At 32.1% G+C, this 17369-nt stretch overlaps 1 protein-coding gene across 1 annotated transcript in view; it reads right to left on the reverse strand.

Annotated features, from left to right (window-relative positions):
* Positions 1-4467: 4467 nt before the first annotated feature.
* Positions 4468-17369, reverse strand: part of LOC114345014 (poly [ADP-ribose] polymerase-like) — a 39597-nt gene continuing 26695 nt past the window's right edge. Inside the window, exons 4-5 of the mRNA XM_028295839.2 lie at positions 15538-15774; positions 4468-11899 (exon numbers count right to left, since the gene is read on the reverse strand). Of these exons, the coding sequence (XP_028151640.2) occupies positions 11700-11899; positions 15538-15774 (437 nt within the window). The 3' untranslated portion in view covers positions 4468-11699. The remainder of the gene's footprint in view (positions 11900-15537; positions 15775-17369) is intronic.

Raw genomic sequence — 17369 nt, forward strand, 5'->3', positions numbered from 1 at the left:
GCCTTCGAGATGTGGATCTACAGGAGAATACTAAAAATATCTTATGTGGACCATGTCACCAACATTGAGGTCCTACAGCGCATGACAAAAGAAAAAGAAGTGCTTAATTTAGTAAAACAACGTAAGCTTGAGTACCTTGGCCACGTGATGCGGAACGAAGAAAATTATCGAGTTCTTCAACTCGTCATGCAGGGCAAAGTATTTGTCAGGAGAGGACCGGGACGCCGTCGTATCTCGTGGTTGAAAAACCTCCGACAATGGTTTGGGATAACCTCCGCGGAGCTGTTTCGCAGAGCAGTCAACAAAACAATGATAGCCTTGATGATCGCCAACATCCGGACCGGATAAGGGACTGAAGAAGAAGACCCACATATTCGTCTGATTTCCTCACTTTTTACCCTGTTCTGTAGTCCTTTTCCAGCAATCCTTTTTAAGATCTTCATTTCATTGGTCTTCAGATGTCTTTGTGTTTTGCTTGTGTCTGGTCTTGTTTAGGCCATGTAAGTCATAACTGATCTAATAACTGACATATTATTCGGGCCTTTGGTTCCACTCTTAGGTGTTTGTTTTTCCAAATTGTGTCGTTTAGGCATCCGGCCGTTCTACTGGCTTTAATTATTTGGTCCTTTACCTCTTCTTCGACATTGTTGTCGGCTGATAGATTAGTTCCCAGGTATTTGAAAGTCATTATGTACTTGTATAATTTGATTGTCTAAGTACAATTTGCATCTTATTGGTTCTTTGGCTATTACCGATGATTGAAATATTATAGGGGGAAATATTATCCAATATATCAATCAACGCTATTATTAAGCTTTTTTTTATTTTTGGGCTGATATTTTCATATTCATTTCTTTTGCGTTAATGTTAAATTCGTGCAGTAATCTTTGTAGGTCGTCTTCGCACTCTGCTACTGACACAGTGTCATTAGCGTAACAAAGTATTTTTATCTCTCTATCGCCCATTTTGTACTCTCTTTTTTTTCTTCACTTGTATTGCATCCAACATTATGTTAAACAGTAGAGGACTTGGTGAATCTCCTTGACTGATTCATGTGTTTGCTTCTATGAGTTCTGTCATTATTATATCGACTTTTATTTCTTACATACCCATATGTTTTCTATCAGTTTAATGATATCCAGTGGTCAATTTTTGTCATATAGTAGGTAAATCACATCTTTTAATTGTATTCTATCAAAACGCTTTCTCTAGGTCTATGGAACAGAAACATTATGTATGATTCTTAAAATCCAACGGATTTTAGTTTAAAACGTTCAGAGGGAATCATGTTTCAGGAAGAAAGTTAAAAAAAGAAGAGGACAGAATGGGAGAAAAGGAAATAAAGATAATCTGCCACGACGCCATAATAACAGCCGAAAATGAAGATGACCTACAAAAATTAATTAAAGAATTCGAAGACACGGCGCTCATTAGGTACAACATGGTGATCTCAACAGAGAAACCTTCTTCTTCTTCAAGTGCCGTCTCCTAATCGGAGGTTGGATATCATCATCACTATCTTTACTCTATCCACCGCTGCTCTAAAGAGTTATATGGAACTGCATCTAAACCAGTCCCTTAAATTCTTTAACCATGACACTCTCCTTCTTCCTATTGGGACCGTGCAAGTTCGGCAAAGCGACCCCTATTTCTACGCTCTATACTAAAATTCGCACTTTTAATTATATTGGCCAATTATATTAGTCCTGGTTACTGGATAATTGTCAAGGCCATAGTCCAAAAAAATAATAAGAAAAAATAAGATTCAGGTTATGTTATGAAAACGTCAACAATTGTATGTAGTAAATAAAATTAGTTATTAAAATGCAGTACTGCAAGCAAAATAAAATTAATTAAATTTACCTTTATATAATAATTGCATATCATATCAATATTGTGGAGCAATATATAATTTTTCTGCTTCATTGACAGAAGGTATGAAATATACGTCAATTTGACAATTTCAATTGACAATATGAATTATTTAAGATAGTTGCAATATGTATTTCTCCGCGACTCGCGCAGGGTCGGTTATCGTTTCCCCTTCCAAGTACTTGCACACCGCGAATACTCCTTCCGCCTCTTATCTTTATTCTTTTATTAGAGAAACCTAATCGATAGTAATATCAGCGGAACCGAGACGATGTAAACTGGTCGTAAATAACAAAATAATAAAACAAGTGATGGAAACGGAATACTCGGGAATAAAACTGTCAAGCTACGGAAAAGTGGAAGAAGTACTAAAACAAATGAACATGGCGAACAGAGCAGCAGGATGTTTCAACAACATAATCTAAAGAAACAAATACCTCACAATGGAAACGAAAACCAGGATATATAAATCAACAATAACACCGATAATAACGTACACAGCGGAGACAAGAGCAGATACGGCGAAAACACAAAGACTGCTGGAAACAGCAGAAATGAAAGTCTTACGAAAAATAACAAACCAAACTGTAAGAGACAGAGTAAGAAGTGAGGAAATGCGAGCGAGATGTGGTATAGAAGAAATAAACATGTGGACCAAGAGAAAATAGAATGGAATCAACACATAGTAGACCAGGGCGCATCTGTAAAAATATTAGTACATTTAGACGTTGAGAGGTGACTCAAATTTATTTGCAGAAATTGCTTGAAAATAACTTAAATAATAATATTTGAGTTATCCTCCCTCTCAAAAAGGCCCGGAACATTGTTTAAATAATCAAAATGTCAAACAATGGAGGAAAAATTCGAGTTTTTTCTTCGTTTTTTGATTATAACTTTAAAAATATTCATTTTCGAGACAAGTTGTACTCACATAAAAGTTGCGTAATTAAATTTCCTACATTATAGAATTGGTTAAAAATTTCAAAAATAGTCACCCTTGTTGCAAAATAGCAATAATTTCGTAAAAACCATACAAAAGCAAGTATTCGCATTTTACGTTTTTCAACCGTTTATGCTACACTTAGGACCTTCATATTTCACTCAGAAAAACTTTATGAAACAGTAAAACAATATTGTAAATTTCATTAAGATCGGTTCAATAGATTTTGCAATCCAGCTTTCGCAAAAAAAATTCATTTTTTCAAAATGTTACAGGACTGAAAATAAAGCAGATAGCAAGTTGAATTTTTTTGCGTATAGAAATGTACTGTACCTTTAATTTGCAATTTGCAAAATTAAAATCGATTAACTACCACGGCGTCAGGAATTTTTTTTATTAAACATTAATTATTGGCGCTACGCGCAGGACACCGGATAGTTTGCTCTGATTGGGCATTCCAATGACCTTTGATAATGATTGATACATTTTAATTTTTATTATATTTCGATATAAATTTGTTTATTGCAAAATAAAGACACATACTCTATCCTTTGAAATAACACTTTTTTTAGCAAAAACTTTCTTTGTTCATATACTTTAACTTAGAGAATAAAAGTTTTATTATTTTTAAACATATGCAATTGATTAAACAATATTTCACAAACAATAATCAAATTAGGTAGTTTGATTTTTGTAGAATTAAAATACAACAAAATATAGAGTAAGAAAAAAATATATTAGTTAAAGATTGGAAGAAATTTTTTTTGAAAATCAACTTGTGTGAATCGAACATCGCTGTCCTGCGCGTAGCACCAAAAATTAATGTTTATTTACAAATATTCCTGATGCCGTGGTAGGTAACCGATTTTAATTTTGCAAATTGCAAATAAAAGGTACAATATTCTTCTATATGTAACATATATATCTTCAACATTTTGAAAAAATGAATTTTTTTTGCGAAAGCTGGATTACAATATTTATTTTGCAAAATCTATTAAACCGATCTTAATGAAATTTACAGTGTTGTTTTACTATATCATAAAGTTTTTCTGGGTAAAATATGAAGGTCCTACGTGTAGCATAAATCGTTGAAAAATGCGAATACTTGTTTTTGTATGGTTTTTTTTCGCAATTATTGCTATTTTGCAACAAGGGTGACTATTTTTTAAATTTGTAGCCAATTCTATATTGTAGGAAATTTATTTACACAACTGTTATGTCAGTACAACTTTTCTCAGAAATGAATGGTTTTAAAGTTATAATCAAAAAACCAATAAAAAATCGAATTTTTCCTTCATATTTTGACATTTTGATTGTTTAAACAATGTTCCGGACCATTTTGAGTGGGAGGATAACTCAAATATTATTATTCGAGTTATTTTCAAGCAATTTCTGCTAAAAAATTTGAGTCACCTCTCAACGTCCATCTCAAAACAGATGCGCCCTGGACTATAGAAAGAATGACAGAAAATAGAATAGTACGAATAGCAAGAGACAAATCGCCAAATGGAAGATCATTGGGACGACCGTCAAATGACAGACTATGTCAATTGAGGCTAAAAACCGAAGTAAAACAGGCATTGAGCCTATTTATAAAGTAGGAAGATGTTTCAGGATATGAACTGAGTGACTGGAAGTGATTAAGTAATCTAGACTGTTTCTTATTAAATTTATTCAATGTCATATCAAAAAATACAAAAATACATATTAACAAAAAATTTATACGAAACTATAATAAACAAACAAATGAGGGTAAAACCAAAGTGGTGTAAATAATATTTTTGAAATGATGTAGGGCTTGCCATATACTCTTGATACATAGACCTCTTAAAAGTAAAAGTGGTGTAAGTTTTTACTGTATTGCCATAAAGACTTACATCACTTTTACTGATTTTTCTGATGATAAGAGGTCTATATAATATAGAAATTATAAAGCGGGACTTGCATCATTTCGAAAATATGACTTACACCACTTAGGTTTTAACGCCCTCAAATATAAAACATGAACGAACTAACACTAACATATCATTATTTCAATTATAATCAGGTAAATAAATTGGTAGAAATTATAAGAGTAACAAATGTTTTTTGCAAACAAAAACAAATAATTAAAGAAACGTATCAGGGATACTTCGGACAAATGTCAGGAAACCGTGATGTCTTAACTATTGATGAACGAAGCAAACGATTAGTATACCGTTTGCAAACTGGCGTCAACAGTGAAGTTTATAGTGCAGTCACCGAAGGTTTTCACCTCCGATTTCGTTGAATCTCAATCGATTTTTATGAAAATTGGTGAGTAGTTAGAGAATACCTCAAAGAACAAAGGTTACATGATGCTAACTGGCGCTTTTATTCTGGGGGTGGATGCCACCCTTTCTCGGGGGTGAAAATTACTTTATTAAAAATAATACTATAAATCAATAGAGGGACAAATTCTAAGCAAAATTTGTCATATAAAGTTATTAATATAAATCAATACTTTTTGAGTTATTAAAGATCAAAGATTTTATTTTTTCGTAAAAAAATACATGTTTTAAAGCTGTTTTTGGCGTATAACTCAAAAACTATAAACTTTAACAAAAAAGTTATTATTACCAAAATTGAAGATAATAAAAATCTAAATACACTCCTCAATTAAAAAACTAAACTAATGTTAATTCAAAGTGAGTTATGGGTAATTGAATGTATATTTTTTTCGAAGAGTACACAAATCTAAGTATTCAAGCTTAAATAACGGGAAAACGATGCATTTTATAAAATATACCTGCTATGAACTTGTAAAAGTAGTTCGGAATACCTATCAAATGAACTCCATAAGTTAATAGCATCAAAAGTAAGCAAGAGATGATGAACATAGAAGAACCCTTTCGAATTTTTTAGGAAAAAGTGAAAAATAAAATATACGCCATTTTCACAAAAATTAAAATTTATAGTAATCCTTACAAAAATTTATTTATATTAGCATAAATAAGGATTTCAACGACTTTGAGCGGTTTGAAATGCATATTTTTGAAAAAAAGGTATAATTTAAAAAATCCGAATTTTTAAAATTATCGTAATTTTCATTTTCTTTTGATAATAATTCGAAAAATACTCAATATACGTAAAAAATGATTTTGAACCAAATTTTAGTTTTCTCTTTATCAAATATTTTACCGTTTTCACTATTTCTCTAGGGTAAAAAATAACAGATAAATTTGTTTAAAGCTTAAATTTTGCTGCGAGAACCATGTAACCGGGGCCATTTTTAACCTTTTATTTTTAAAAAAGTAAGGATGTTAAAAGAATAAATTCGACGTTTAATAGCCCTTGGAATTAACTTTCAAATGGTTTTTAGGTGAACCTGATACCGTAAAAATTGACAGTTTTTAAGAAAAAACAACATATTTTGGAAAAATTTTTAAAAGATAAATATTGATACATTTTTGGAGCATAAATTTTAATGTTATCAACTTGTTCGGGGGCTCATTTAATAGATATTTTTAAGTACTTTGACAAATCTTTAATAACTTTATGTTATAAAATGCACTATTTTCCCGTTATTTAAGCTTGAATACTTAGATTTGGCTACTCGCCGAAAAAAATATACATTCAATTACCTAAACTCACTTTTAGTTAAAATTAAAAGGTATTTCTAGTAAGGAGTTTATTTCATTTTTTATTAGCTTCAATTGTGGTAATTATAACCTTTTTGTAAAAACTTATCGTTTTTGAGTTATTTATGAAAAATCGGTTAAAAACATGCATTTTTCTAACGAAAAATTAAAATATTTGATGTTTATTAACTTAAAAAGTTTTGATTTATTTTAATAACTTTATATAACAAATGTTAGTTAGAATTTGTTTTTCTATCGAATTCTGGGGTTTATTTAATAAAATAATTTTCATAATTAAGTATTTTCGATGGGAAATAAGCCACAATTTTACCAAAAAAATGAATTTATTAACGTTTCGACGCCAAGTCGGGTGTCGTTGTCAAAATACAAAATAATACTAAATAAACAAAAATGTTGTTACTTAGCAAAAAATTCTTCTAATAATTTATTTAATCTGACTCATTTATATCGGCAATTCAGGCATGTATTATACATTTTAAAGTAGAAGACTTATTGATGAGTTGCGTTCCTGGTACGACTTTACTAAAAGATAGTTCATTCGATTACATGAAATCAACCCCAACTCAAGAATATCCGCCACAAAAAATCATAGCATGTGATCTGTCTTTAAAAAACAACCAAATGCAACGATGGCAGTAAAATTCTCGCGCTAGAGATTCCATAGTAAATCACGAGGGAAAACCAGGAAAAAACCTCGTGATACTATCCCGATATCGTAAGTATTTGGGCTTACATTTAGTTTAAATATTATATTATATTATAGTATCACGAGGTTTTTTCCTGGTTTTCCCTCGTGATTTACTATGGAATCTCTAGCGCGAGAATTTTACTGCCATCGTTGCATTTGATTGTCTTTTTAAAGACAGATCACATGTTATGATTTTTTGTGGCGGATATTCTTGAGTTGGGGTTGATTTCATGTAATCGAATGAACTATCTTTTAGTAAAGTCGTACCAGGAACGCAACTCATCAATATTGGCAATATCATTTTAAAGTCTTCTACTTTAAAATGTATAATACATGCCTGAATTGCCGATATGAGTCAGATTAAATAAATTATTAGAAGAATTTTTTACTAAGCAACAACATTTTTGTTTATTTAGTATTATTTTGTATTTTGACAACGACACCCGACTTGGGCGTCGAAACGTTAATAAATTCATTTTTTTGGTAAAATTTTGGTTTATTTCCCATCGAAAATACTTAATTATAAAAATGCCACAAGGAAATAGCTTCAGAACAACAAAAATAATTTTCACTCACAAGAAGGAGTGGCATTCACCCCCAGGGTAAAAGCGCAAGTTAACACCATGTCATCTTTGTTCCTTGAGATATCCTCTAACCACTCACCAATTTTCATGCAAATCGATAGAGGTTCAACGAAATCGATGGTAATAGCTCATATCCACCTTCAGTGACTGCACTATTATTAGCACAGCTTCAAATGAAATGTCAGGAAGAAATAATTCCAAAACACGCAATATTTACCCATATAAACCTTAAAAACAATGTACCATACAATATGTTCCTTAGAAGTCTGTAAAATATCAATATACAGGGTGGGCCAAAGAAAAGAGTCCACCTCGATATTTGGCAGTAGTTATTAGATTTTAAGGAAATATGCCGAAACAAGTCGATTTTTATTTTTAAATTATAATTTTTTGATATATATTTAGAGGACTTTGATTTATTTATTTTTGACATAGACGAAATTCAAAGAAAACAACTGATTTGGTATGGCCATGTAGAAAGAATGAATGACGACAGACTGCCAAAACAAATTCTAAAACGGACGCCAAGGGAAAGAAAGAAGAGAGGAAGGCCGAAACAATCCTGGCTAGGCGGCATTCAGAAGGCAATGTCGGAAAGGAATCTTCACCATGGCGAACGCAACGACGGACGAACGAAGCTGGAAACTGGGAACCGGAAGGCGAAGAACGCTATAAATAACCGCGATAATAATAATATTTATTTCATACTAGTGACGTCATCCATCGGGGCGTAATGACGCAATCGATGATTTTTTTAATGGGAATAGGGGTCGTATGGTAGCTCATTTGAAAGGGTGTTCAATTCTGTATTCAGTAATATAAACAATAATATCATTGTGAAGAAGACTGTTTATGTTTCCTTTCGATTGACAGGCGATGCACTATCTCTAGACAGCTGTTTATGTCTTACGGCGTCATCAGTGGACCTGCATGCATGCCTCTGAAGCAAAACGAAACCAAACTGTTTTATTTATGTGGAAGTTTAAAGATCGTTTAAAATCCACTTTGGGACGCAATCAGCGACATCTCTTAATAATATCATCTCTTTTTAATAATATCATTATTTATACAGGGTGGCCAAAAAAATAATTTTAGAATTAAATTAATTGACGCAAAAAGAAGAATGTGTGTAATTTACTTAACTCAAAATACATTCTATGGCTGTAAGAAAATGGAAAAAAAAATGTTTATTTGGCAAATAAACATTGCTTTTCGCTTTAATTAAATATTCAAACTGTCAAGATGTAGGTGCGACTAGTGGGAGGCAGTTTGTGATTTAATTTAAGCGAAAAGAAATGTTTTTTGTGAAATAAACCCTTTTTTCTATTTTCTGACGCCAGTACTATGTATTTTGAGTTAAATAAATTACATATATTCTTCTCCTTGTGTCAATTAATTTAATCCAAAAAATATTTTTTTGGTCATCCTGCATAAATAATGATATTAATGTTTATATTACTGAATAGAGAATTGAACACCCTTTCAAATGAGCTACCACACGACCCTAATTCCCATTTAAAAAAATCATCGATTACGTCATCTGATGGATGACGTCACTAGTATGAAATATATGCCAAAAAATTGCAATATAAAAATAAAAATTGACCTGTTTCGGCATTTCCTTAAAATCCAATAAAGCTACTGCCAAATATCGAGGACTCTCTTTTTGGCCCACCCTGTATATTACAATACAACAGTATAACATATCATGACTAACAACAAGCTTGAAACTATACAAGTACACTTCTCCAAACAATCAACGCACCACCTTAAAAATGGTCATTTTGATATCTCGAATTTCCCAAACCTGTTGGCCGATTTAAGTTATTTTTTAATATATTATAGCCTTATTCTTGAACAATATCGGTATAATAATATTGTTGCTAGACAGGTAAATTGCCATTGTATACCGGATGTACCAATTAAGCAGTGATTTTTCTCAAAGTTAAAGTGACCGTGTGAAATATTCTAGCATTTATAAATACTGAATAAAACCCAACTATAGCCTCAGGTTTTCTTAACATTTTGTTTTTTATTCATTCGCTTATGTTGGCAAATACAATAAGTATTCGCAAAATTAAATTCCGACAGAGCGCGCTCATAATTTCAATGATGGACGATAACTCTAGGAAAACAATTCATTTTGTCATTTGACCTCACAGTTTTGAAACGTTAAATTAAAATCATTTACATGAGTGTTTTGCCAAAGTAACCACTAAGTTTTGCCACTAAGACATCTTATAGGTTAAAGACGACTCAAAATTATGTTTCATCTGTATGAATTCATTAAAATTTTATGCTAACTACTGATTTGTTTTTACCTTTTTTTCATAAAAAAATCTGGCCCACCGATAATCACACAGCGTTTTAAAAATTATTAATCTATCTTAGAATTTCTAATTTTGTTTTTAATTTAGTTAATAGGTACACTACAATTTATTTTACACCAACAGATAACAATTTTCAATCAAATAAAAACTGGAAACTAAGTAGGTGAATTTATTTTATAATAATTGTGTTCTGGAAATTATGAGGTGGTCGGAATATTTTGCATAACAATGTACATTATATGCACAGAATATATACTACATTTAATTTATTTAATTTTGCAGTCGCGTAAACATTAAAAAATACTACGTTTAATACAAACGTTAAATTAACAAAATGTGTGATTTGGCATTAGTTTACGTCATTACGTAGAGTATAATAGGAATGAATACTGAGGAACACTGCAATAATGTGCAAAAGTCGAAATCAGTTAATTACAACATAAACCGAGCGCAAATATGTACACCAATTAATGACAAACTTAATGTTTTCCTAGAGTTGATGCTATTCAAATTCGCCACCAGGCGTCGCCCACTTTGCGGTTCCTCGCCAATGGCAAACTTTAAGGGGTAATTTTGCATGAAAAATAATGATAATAAGCTTTATAAACGTATGTCTTCAAATACTTCGTTTCGGAGATAGGGGGTGTTGAAATTTTTCTTACAAACTGACGATTTATTTATTGCTCTAAAACCGGTTGAGATATGCAAATGAAATTTGTTAAGTTTTAAGAGGTACTTATTGTGCATTTTTGACATACAATTAAGAATTTTATGTTCACCACTGGCGCGCATACGGGTAATATGACCCTTACTTACGTGCGCCAATGGTGAATATTAAATTCAAAAAATGTGCAATAACTACCTCTTAAAACCCACCAAATTTTATTTGCATATCTTAACCGGTTTTAGAGCAATAAATAAATCGTCAGTTTGTAAGAAAAAATGCAACATCCTGTATCTCGGAAACAAGGGATTTGCAGACATATGTTTATAAAGCAGTCATTATTTTTTCATGCAGAATTACCCCTTAAAGTTTGCCATACTGATTTGAAAACACCCTGTATTGACGAAAAACAAGACTAGTTGTTAAACTTCCTAACTTTTTTTGTTATCCAACATAAACGAATGAATAAAAAACAGAATGTTAAGAAAATCTGAGGCTATAATTGGGTTTTAATTTCAGTATTTTATAGATGCTAGAATATTCCACAGGGTCACGTGAACTTTAAGAAAAAATCACTGTTTGGTACATCCAGTATAGTATACAATGGCAATTTACCTGTCTAGCAACAATATTATTACACCGATACTGTTAAAGAATAAGGCTATATCATATTAAAAACATCAGTTAAATCGGCCAACAGTTATGGGAAATTCGAGACATCAAAAATGACACATTTTTAAGGTGATGCGTTAATTTCTTGAAGATGTGGATAAAGGTATTGCACAGCCAAATAATCTTGACATTATAAAATTTTAGCAGTAGTAAATCACTAGCAATTTTATAGACAAAACATTTCAAACAATACTGTGGACAATATAATGTTTTAGTCCGGCATTCTAGCGCATAACATGATGTTACAGATAAAAAACTACATTTACAGACTTTGGCCTATGTTTATAAAAAAATCCCTCGATACGTATTTTTCATTAACAGTAAAAACATTAATATTGGCGATGTTTAAAGTCGAAACGCATCTTCACCAAATATTTTATGTTCACTTGCGCTACATCATAAACAATATATTCATTGTAGAGCAAATGAGATTTAGCTGCTGCTTCCTGCGGTACACCTTTTCCAGTCGGTACCACCATATCACCTATTTTTTGGATATATTGTGGATTAGGATGAGTTTTTCCCAAACCTAAAATTTTAAAAATTAAATATGAATCAGTTATTTTAATAGAATCTACAAATTACGAAGTAAATACAGTAGAACCCCAAAAATCCGAACTAATTGGGGGGACAGCCTGTTCGGATTCAGAAAAGTTCGGATTATCCGAAAGTTAGTCTAACTAGTAATTCAAAGCTTTCATTGTCGTTGATTTTGAGTCGCAGAACGTTCTTGTAAGACTGTGGACAATATTTTTGGACTCAAGTTGACTACGAGAGAATCGAAGTAAGTTTATGTTTAACCTTTATAAGTAAGTCTGGCTAATTGGTTTATGCCAAAGTCAATTATAAATAAAAAAAAACCTTAATAAGCACTACATATTAAGTACGTCTTCATTTTTAACAAATTTTAAATGCCAAAGTTCTATTAATCCTACATTGTTTAATTTTCTGGTTTTATTCTGTATAATAAACATGTTTTTAAGTTTTTGTCTTAAATTTTTTAATTTTTTTCACTTTCCGTTGGTTCGGATTTGCCGAACGTTCGGATTAGCGGGGTTCGGATTTGCGGGGTTCTGCTGTAGAAATTAAAATACACTGAGCGTCAGAGAAAAGGGGCCATCTACAAAATTTAGAAATTTTATATTTTTCCTATATGTATTTCTCCATTTTCTTTTATTTTGTTTTATGTTAATTACGTTAAATGAATTATCACAACAAACATGAGTTCTCCGTATATCACAAACCTACCCATACTGACACAACTATACACAATTCATCATCCCATCCTACACAACACAAATTAGCAGCCTACCATAGCATGATACATAGACTGACAGAAATTCCCATGTTAAAAAATAACTTCAAAATAGAACTGAACATCATTAAACAAATAACAGTAAACAATGGCTATAACGAACAAACAATTAATAAAATTTTAAACCAAAAACTCCATAAGAAAGTCCTGAAATTAGAATATCTGTTACGGACAATGACACAAATCCGGCCAATAACGTTATTGGCCGGCCAATAACGACAATGGCCGGTTGAATTTATTCAACTTCATTTATATATGGCCGGATATTAACGTTATTGCCCATAGAAACTGGACATTGATGATAATTTTAAATTCTTGATGACATTTCTATCATTGCCCGGCCAATGTCGACAATGCCCGTTGTTAATCGGTCAATGTTGAAATTTTGACTAAAAGATAGGTTATGTGTAGGTTTACTATTGACCATTCCAGGTCACGTGACTTTCGACACCGTTGCTGAGGGGCAAAAATTGTGTTTTTGGTGTTATTTTTGCTATTTTCTCGCCTTATTATAAAAAATCTGTGGTTTTAACTAAAAAAATTTCAAATATTGGATATAGGACACCTTCGTAGGGGATGCAAAAACCCGGTATAATCAGAAAATCGGTTTTCTTGGCCCATATCGTCGTTCTGTTTACAGTGTATTGTGATTAGAGTGATTTAAAACATTTCGAAAGTTGAAAGACTGATAGGTTTTGTACACACTTGAAATGAATGAAAGTTTCATGAATGAAACATTTCGGTCTTAAATAAGGCTGGTATTATAAAAAAACTTACTTTATATCTTTTACCTTTACTGGAACACTTTCAAACTGAACAAAACGCTGGTATTTTAATCATATTCTTAAATTAAACAATGGTTTTCTACACTTAACCTAGTTTGTTTACAATATTTTGCCCACCAGTCGCTGTCAAATGACGTCACCCTGGAATGGTCTATTGTTTACTTCATGTGTGTATATTGTGTGATGACAATAAATCATTTTTAAACTGTGGCGAATACAATAGCCGAATAAGTGAAATTAAAAAAGCGAAAACTATTTTGAGAACACCGGGTGCTAAAAAAACAACAAAGCACTAGCACTAGAGAATGGTTTGTAAATATGATGTAATTACAATAAGTGGTAAAGAGCGACTGATTATGCCAGTTGACGAAAACACCCAGTCTAAAGTATTATATTATGCTACAACTGTATATTACCGCAGTCATATAAACCCAAATAAACAACAACAACTGTATATTATAAAAATATTATTATTTCCTTGTTTGTATTTATGAATATGTTACCCATATTATGAAAACTAAAGACGTTTTATTTGTTTTTAATAACTACTTATATTTCTACAACTACGTTCAGAAACATCTTAGTATCTCATTTTAAACACTTATTGACTCACACCGATTATCTTCTGAGGCATCGACTTATCAACATTGGCCATTTGCTTCTGGCCGCTGTCGTTATTGACCGGTTATTGATGAAAAATCTAATTTTACGTTAAGTTTTTACAACATTGGCCAATAGCTAAGGTTATTGTTGTTAATGGCCGGGCATTGTCGTTAATAACCAAGGAAAATGGACATTCACGACAATGCCCGGCCATTAACGTCAATGTCCAATTTACATCATTGACCGTAATATATCCACCACCACAGAAAGAACCCAGTACCTTCTGCTCTATCACATATGCTGGCAAGATAACAACAAACATAACAGATACATAAAAAAGAAAGGAATAACACCAGCTTTCAGAACTAACAACTTAAGAAAATATATTAAGAACAATAAGAGCCGAAAGAGAAAACAACTACAGAGTGGTGTCTACAAACTAACTTGTGGTGACTGTCCAAAAACGTACATCGGTCAAACTGGCAGAACCTTTGACAAATGGATAGCAGAACACAAAAGGGCTTTCAAAAATAGAAAAACAGGCACTTCTACATAAGCACTTCACCTTCTAGATCATAATCATTCTTTTAATGAAGAGTTTCAAACTCTGCATATTCAAAATAAAGGCCTTAAGCTATCTTTATTAGAATCTATGGAAATTAATAAATTAAAAAATACAGATATAATTCTGAATGACCAACTCGAGACAAACAGCTCCCCACTCCTCAACCTCTTCAGTTAAAGACTTTAAAAAGGCAAACACATAGTAAACTAAATCACTTGAGAAGGCACTCTGCCGAAGCAGCTGTAGTCACATAGTTATAATAAATTGTGTGGAAGTATTCGCGTTGTGCAAGTACTTGGAAAGGGAAACGAGAAACGACCGTGCGCGAGTCGCGGAGAAATATTGCATCTATCTTAAATAATTCATATTATCAATTGAAATTGTCAAATTGACGTATATTTCATACCTTCTGTCATTGACGCAGAAAAATTATATATTGCTCCACAATATTGATATGATATGCAATTATTATATAAAGGTAAATTTAATTAATTGTATTTTGCTTGCAGTACTGCATTTTAATAACTGATTTTATTTACTACATACAATTGTTTACGTTTGCTAAACATAACCTGCATCTTATTTTTTCTTCTTATTATTTTTTTGGACTATGGCCTTGACAATTATCCAGCAACCAGGACTAATATAATTGGCCAATATAATTAAAAGTGCGAATAAAAGTACAGAGCGTAGAAATAGAGGTCGCTTTGCCGAACTTGCACGGTCCCAATAGAAAACAAACGTTTTCAGTTTTTTATTGTTAGATAAAATGAACTTCCATCAAGTAACGGTCGAATCAATCAATTATATATAATTATGATATTCTGATAGATGATATTATGATTCTGATGATATTATGAATCCGACAAAGAATTTAAAGATTTAAACAAATAATTTACCTCTACAACTGTTCATTCCTTGAGGTAGCTTTCTAATATTTTCTGCATCCAACCTGTCATACATGTTTCCTAATGCGACATCACAGAGTAAAGATAATCCTACGGGGTTTACGCTGGTAGCAAAGCAGTAATTGGCTGACTTAGATACCATATCAGCAAAGTAGATACCTTTTCCAAACATTGCGCCACTGTTGGGGGCTTCCGCAGGAGCTATTCGAAGTCCTTGCGATAAAATACCTAAAAGAATTTGAAATGGTATGGTGACATATTATTCACAACCAACCTTATATGGAATCACCAGGTATTTCAAACCAATATTTATTTAAAAAATCCACAAGGAAAAAAAAGTTTTTCCTTTAGTTGGCTGTATACCATTTATTACAAAAAAAACATAAAATCCTTTATAAAAGCTATATTTGTTAAAATCCTTTTACAAGGCTACATCAAAAACAGAACTAGTTTTCAATCGGTTGACCGATCATCATCAGTGTTTGCTTGAAACTAACATGCTAACCACCAAAGTAAAAAATATTTGGGTAAAAACCCTTTACAAGTAATCCGTCATAGTAACATAGAAATAGGATGTGAATTTAAACATGGATGTTTAAAATATCCAATGTTTCATGCTCTAGGTACCACTGAGCTCAAATCTGACTTGTTCACATCACGACTGTATGGTGGCAAGTGCCACCATACAGTATCATCAATAAGGTGGCAAGTGGCACCATATTGATGATACTGTATGGTGACACTTGCCACCATACAGTCATGATGTGAACAAGTCAGATTTGAGCCCAATGGTACCTAGAGCATTGGATATTTTAAAAAAACAAAGGATTTTATGGTTTCAATATTAAATAAATTTTATTTCTTTTGAAAAAGCTTATTGTTGCTAAGATAAAGGTTTTTATTGAACATAACCAAACCGAGAGGACAATCAAATAGCACAGCTCAGTACATTATAGATTATTTGCTTTAATTGTAATTTGAAAGAAAATAAAAAAACCTAACTTTTGTGTTAAAAAACGAAAATATGCCTTATATAGGGTTGTCAGAAGTGCAAAGAGGAAAGATTATTGGTCTTGTAGAGCAAGGAATGTCTAATGTCTCAGAGGGATATAGCTGCAGTGGTAGATGTAACACAGAGCGTTGTGTCGAAAACCTATGCTAGGTAGCAGAAATTATGAAAGTTTAAAAATAAAGCGTGAAGAACAGAAACATACCAGAGAAACTTATACGGGTAACTAAATCTATATACAGAGACACTAAAAACCGTGTGATAAGTAAAAATATATCTGACTAGTTCACAACAACTGAAGGTGTAAGACAAGGGGGAAGCTTGAGCCCGTTACTGTTTATTCCGTTTATGGACGAAATAATAAAAGAAACAAAAACAAAAGTCAGACCACTACACATAGGGTATAGAAATCTGAAAAGCACCGAGATAGCAGATTGTACATTTGCCGACGATCTAGTAATTTTAGCAGCAAATGAAGACGAGTTACAAAGAAGCGTAAAAACATGGAACGCAGTTTTAAAAAAGTATGGTATGACTATGAACAAAGAAAAATCGAAGGTAATGGTAATAGCCAAAGAAAGAGAGGATGTACATGTACATGTTCAGATAGATGATACAGACATTAGACAGGTACAATCATTTGAATACTTGGGAGTAACCATTGAAGAAACAGGTAGACAGGGAGCTGAGATCAATAAAAGAATTGATCAAGTGAATTGCGCCCTTGACGCCCTGTGATTTTGCCTTGTGGGGAGTACTTAAAGATAAAGTTTTTACCAATTTGAAGTTCTCCGTGCCAACTTGGAAGTCTGTA

This window comes from Diabrotica virgifera, chromosome 3, assembly GCF_917563875.1.
Source record: "Diabrotica virgifera virgifera chromosome 3, PGI_DIABVI_V3a".
Classification (NCBI taxonomy): Eukaryota; Metazoa; Arthropoda; class Insecta; order Coleoptera; family Chrysomelidae; genus Diabrotica; species Diabrotica virgifera.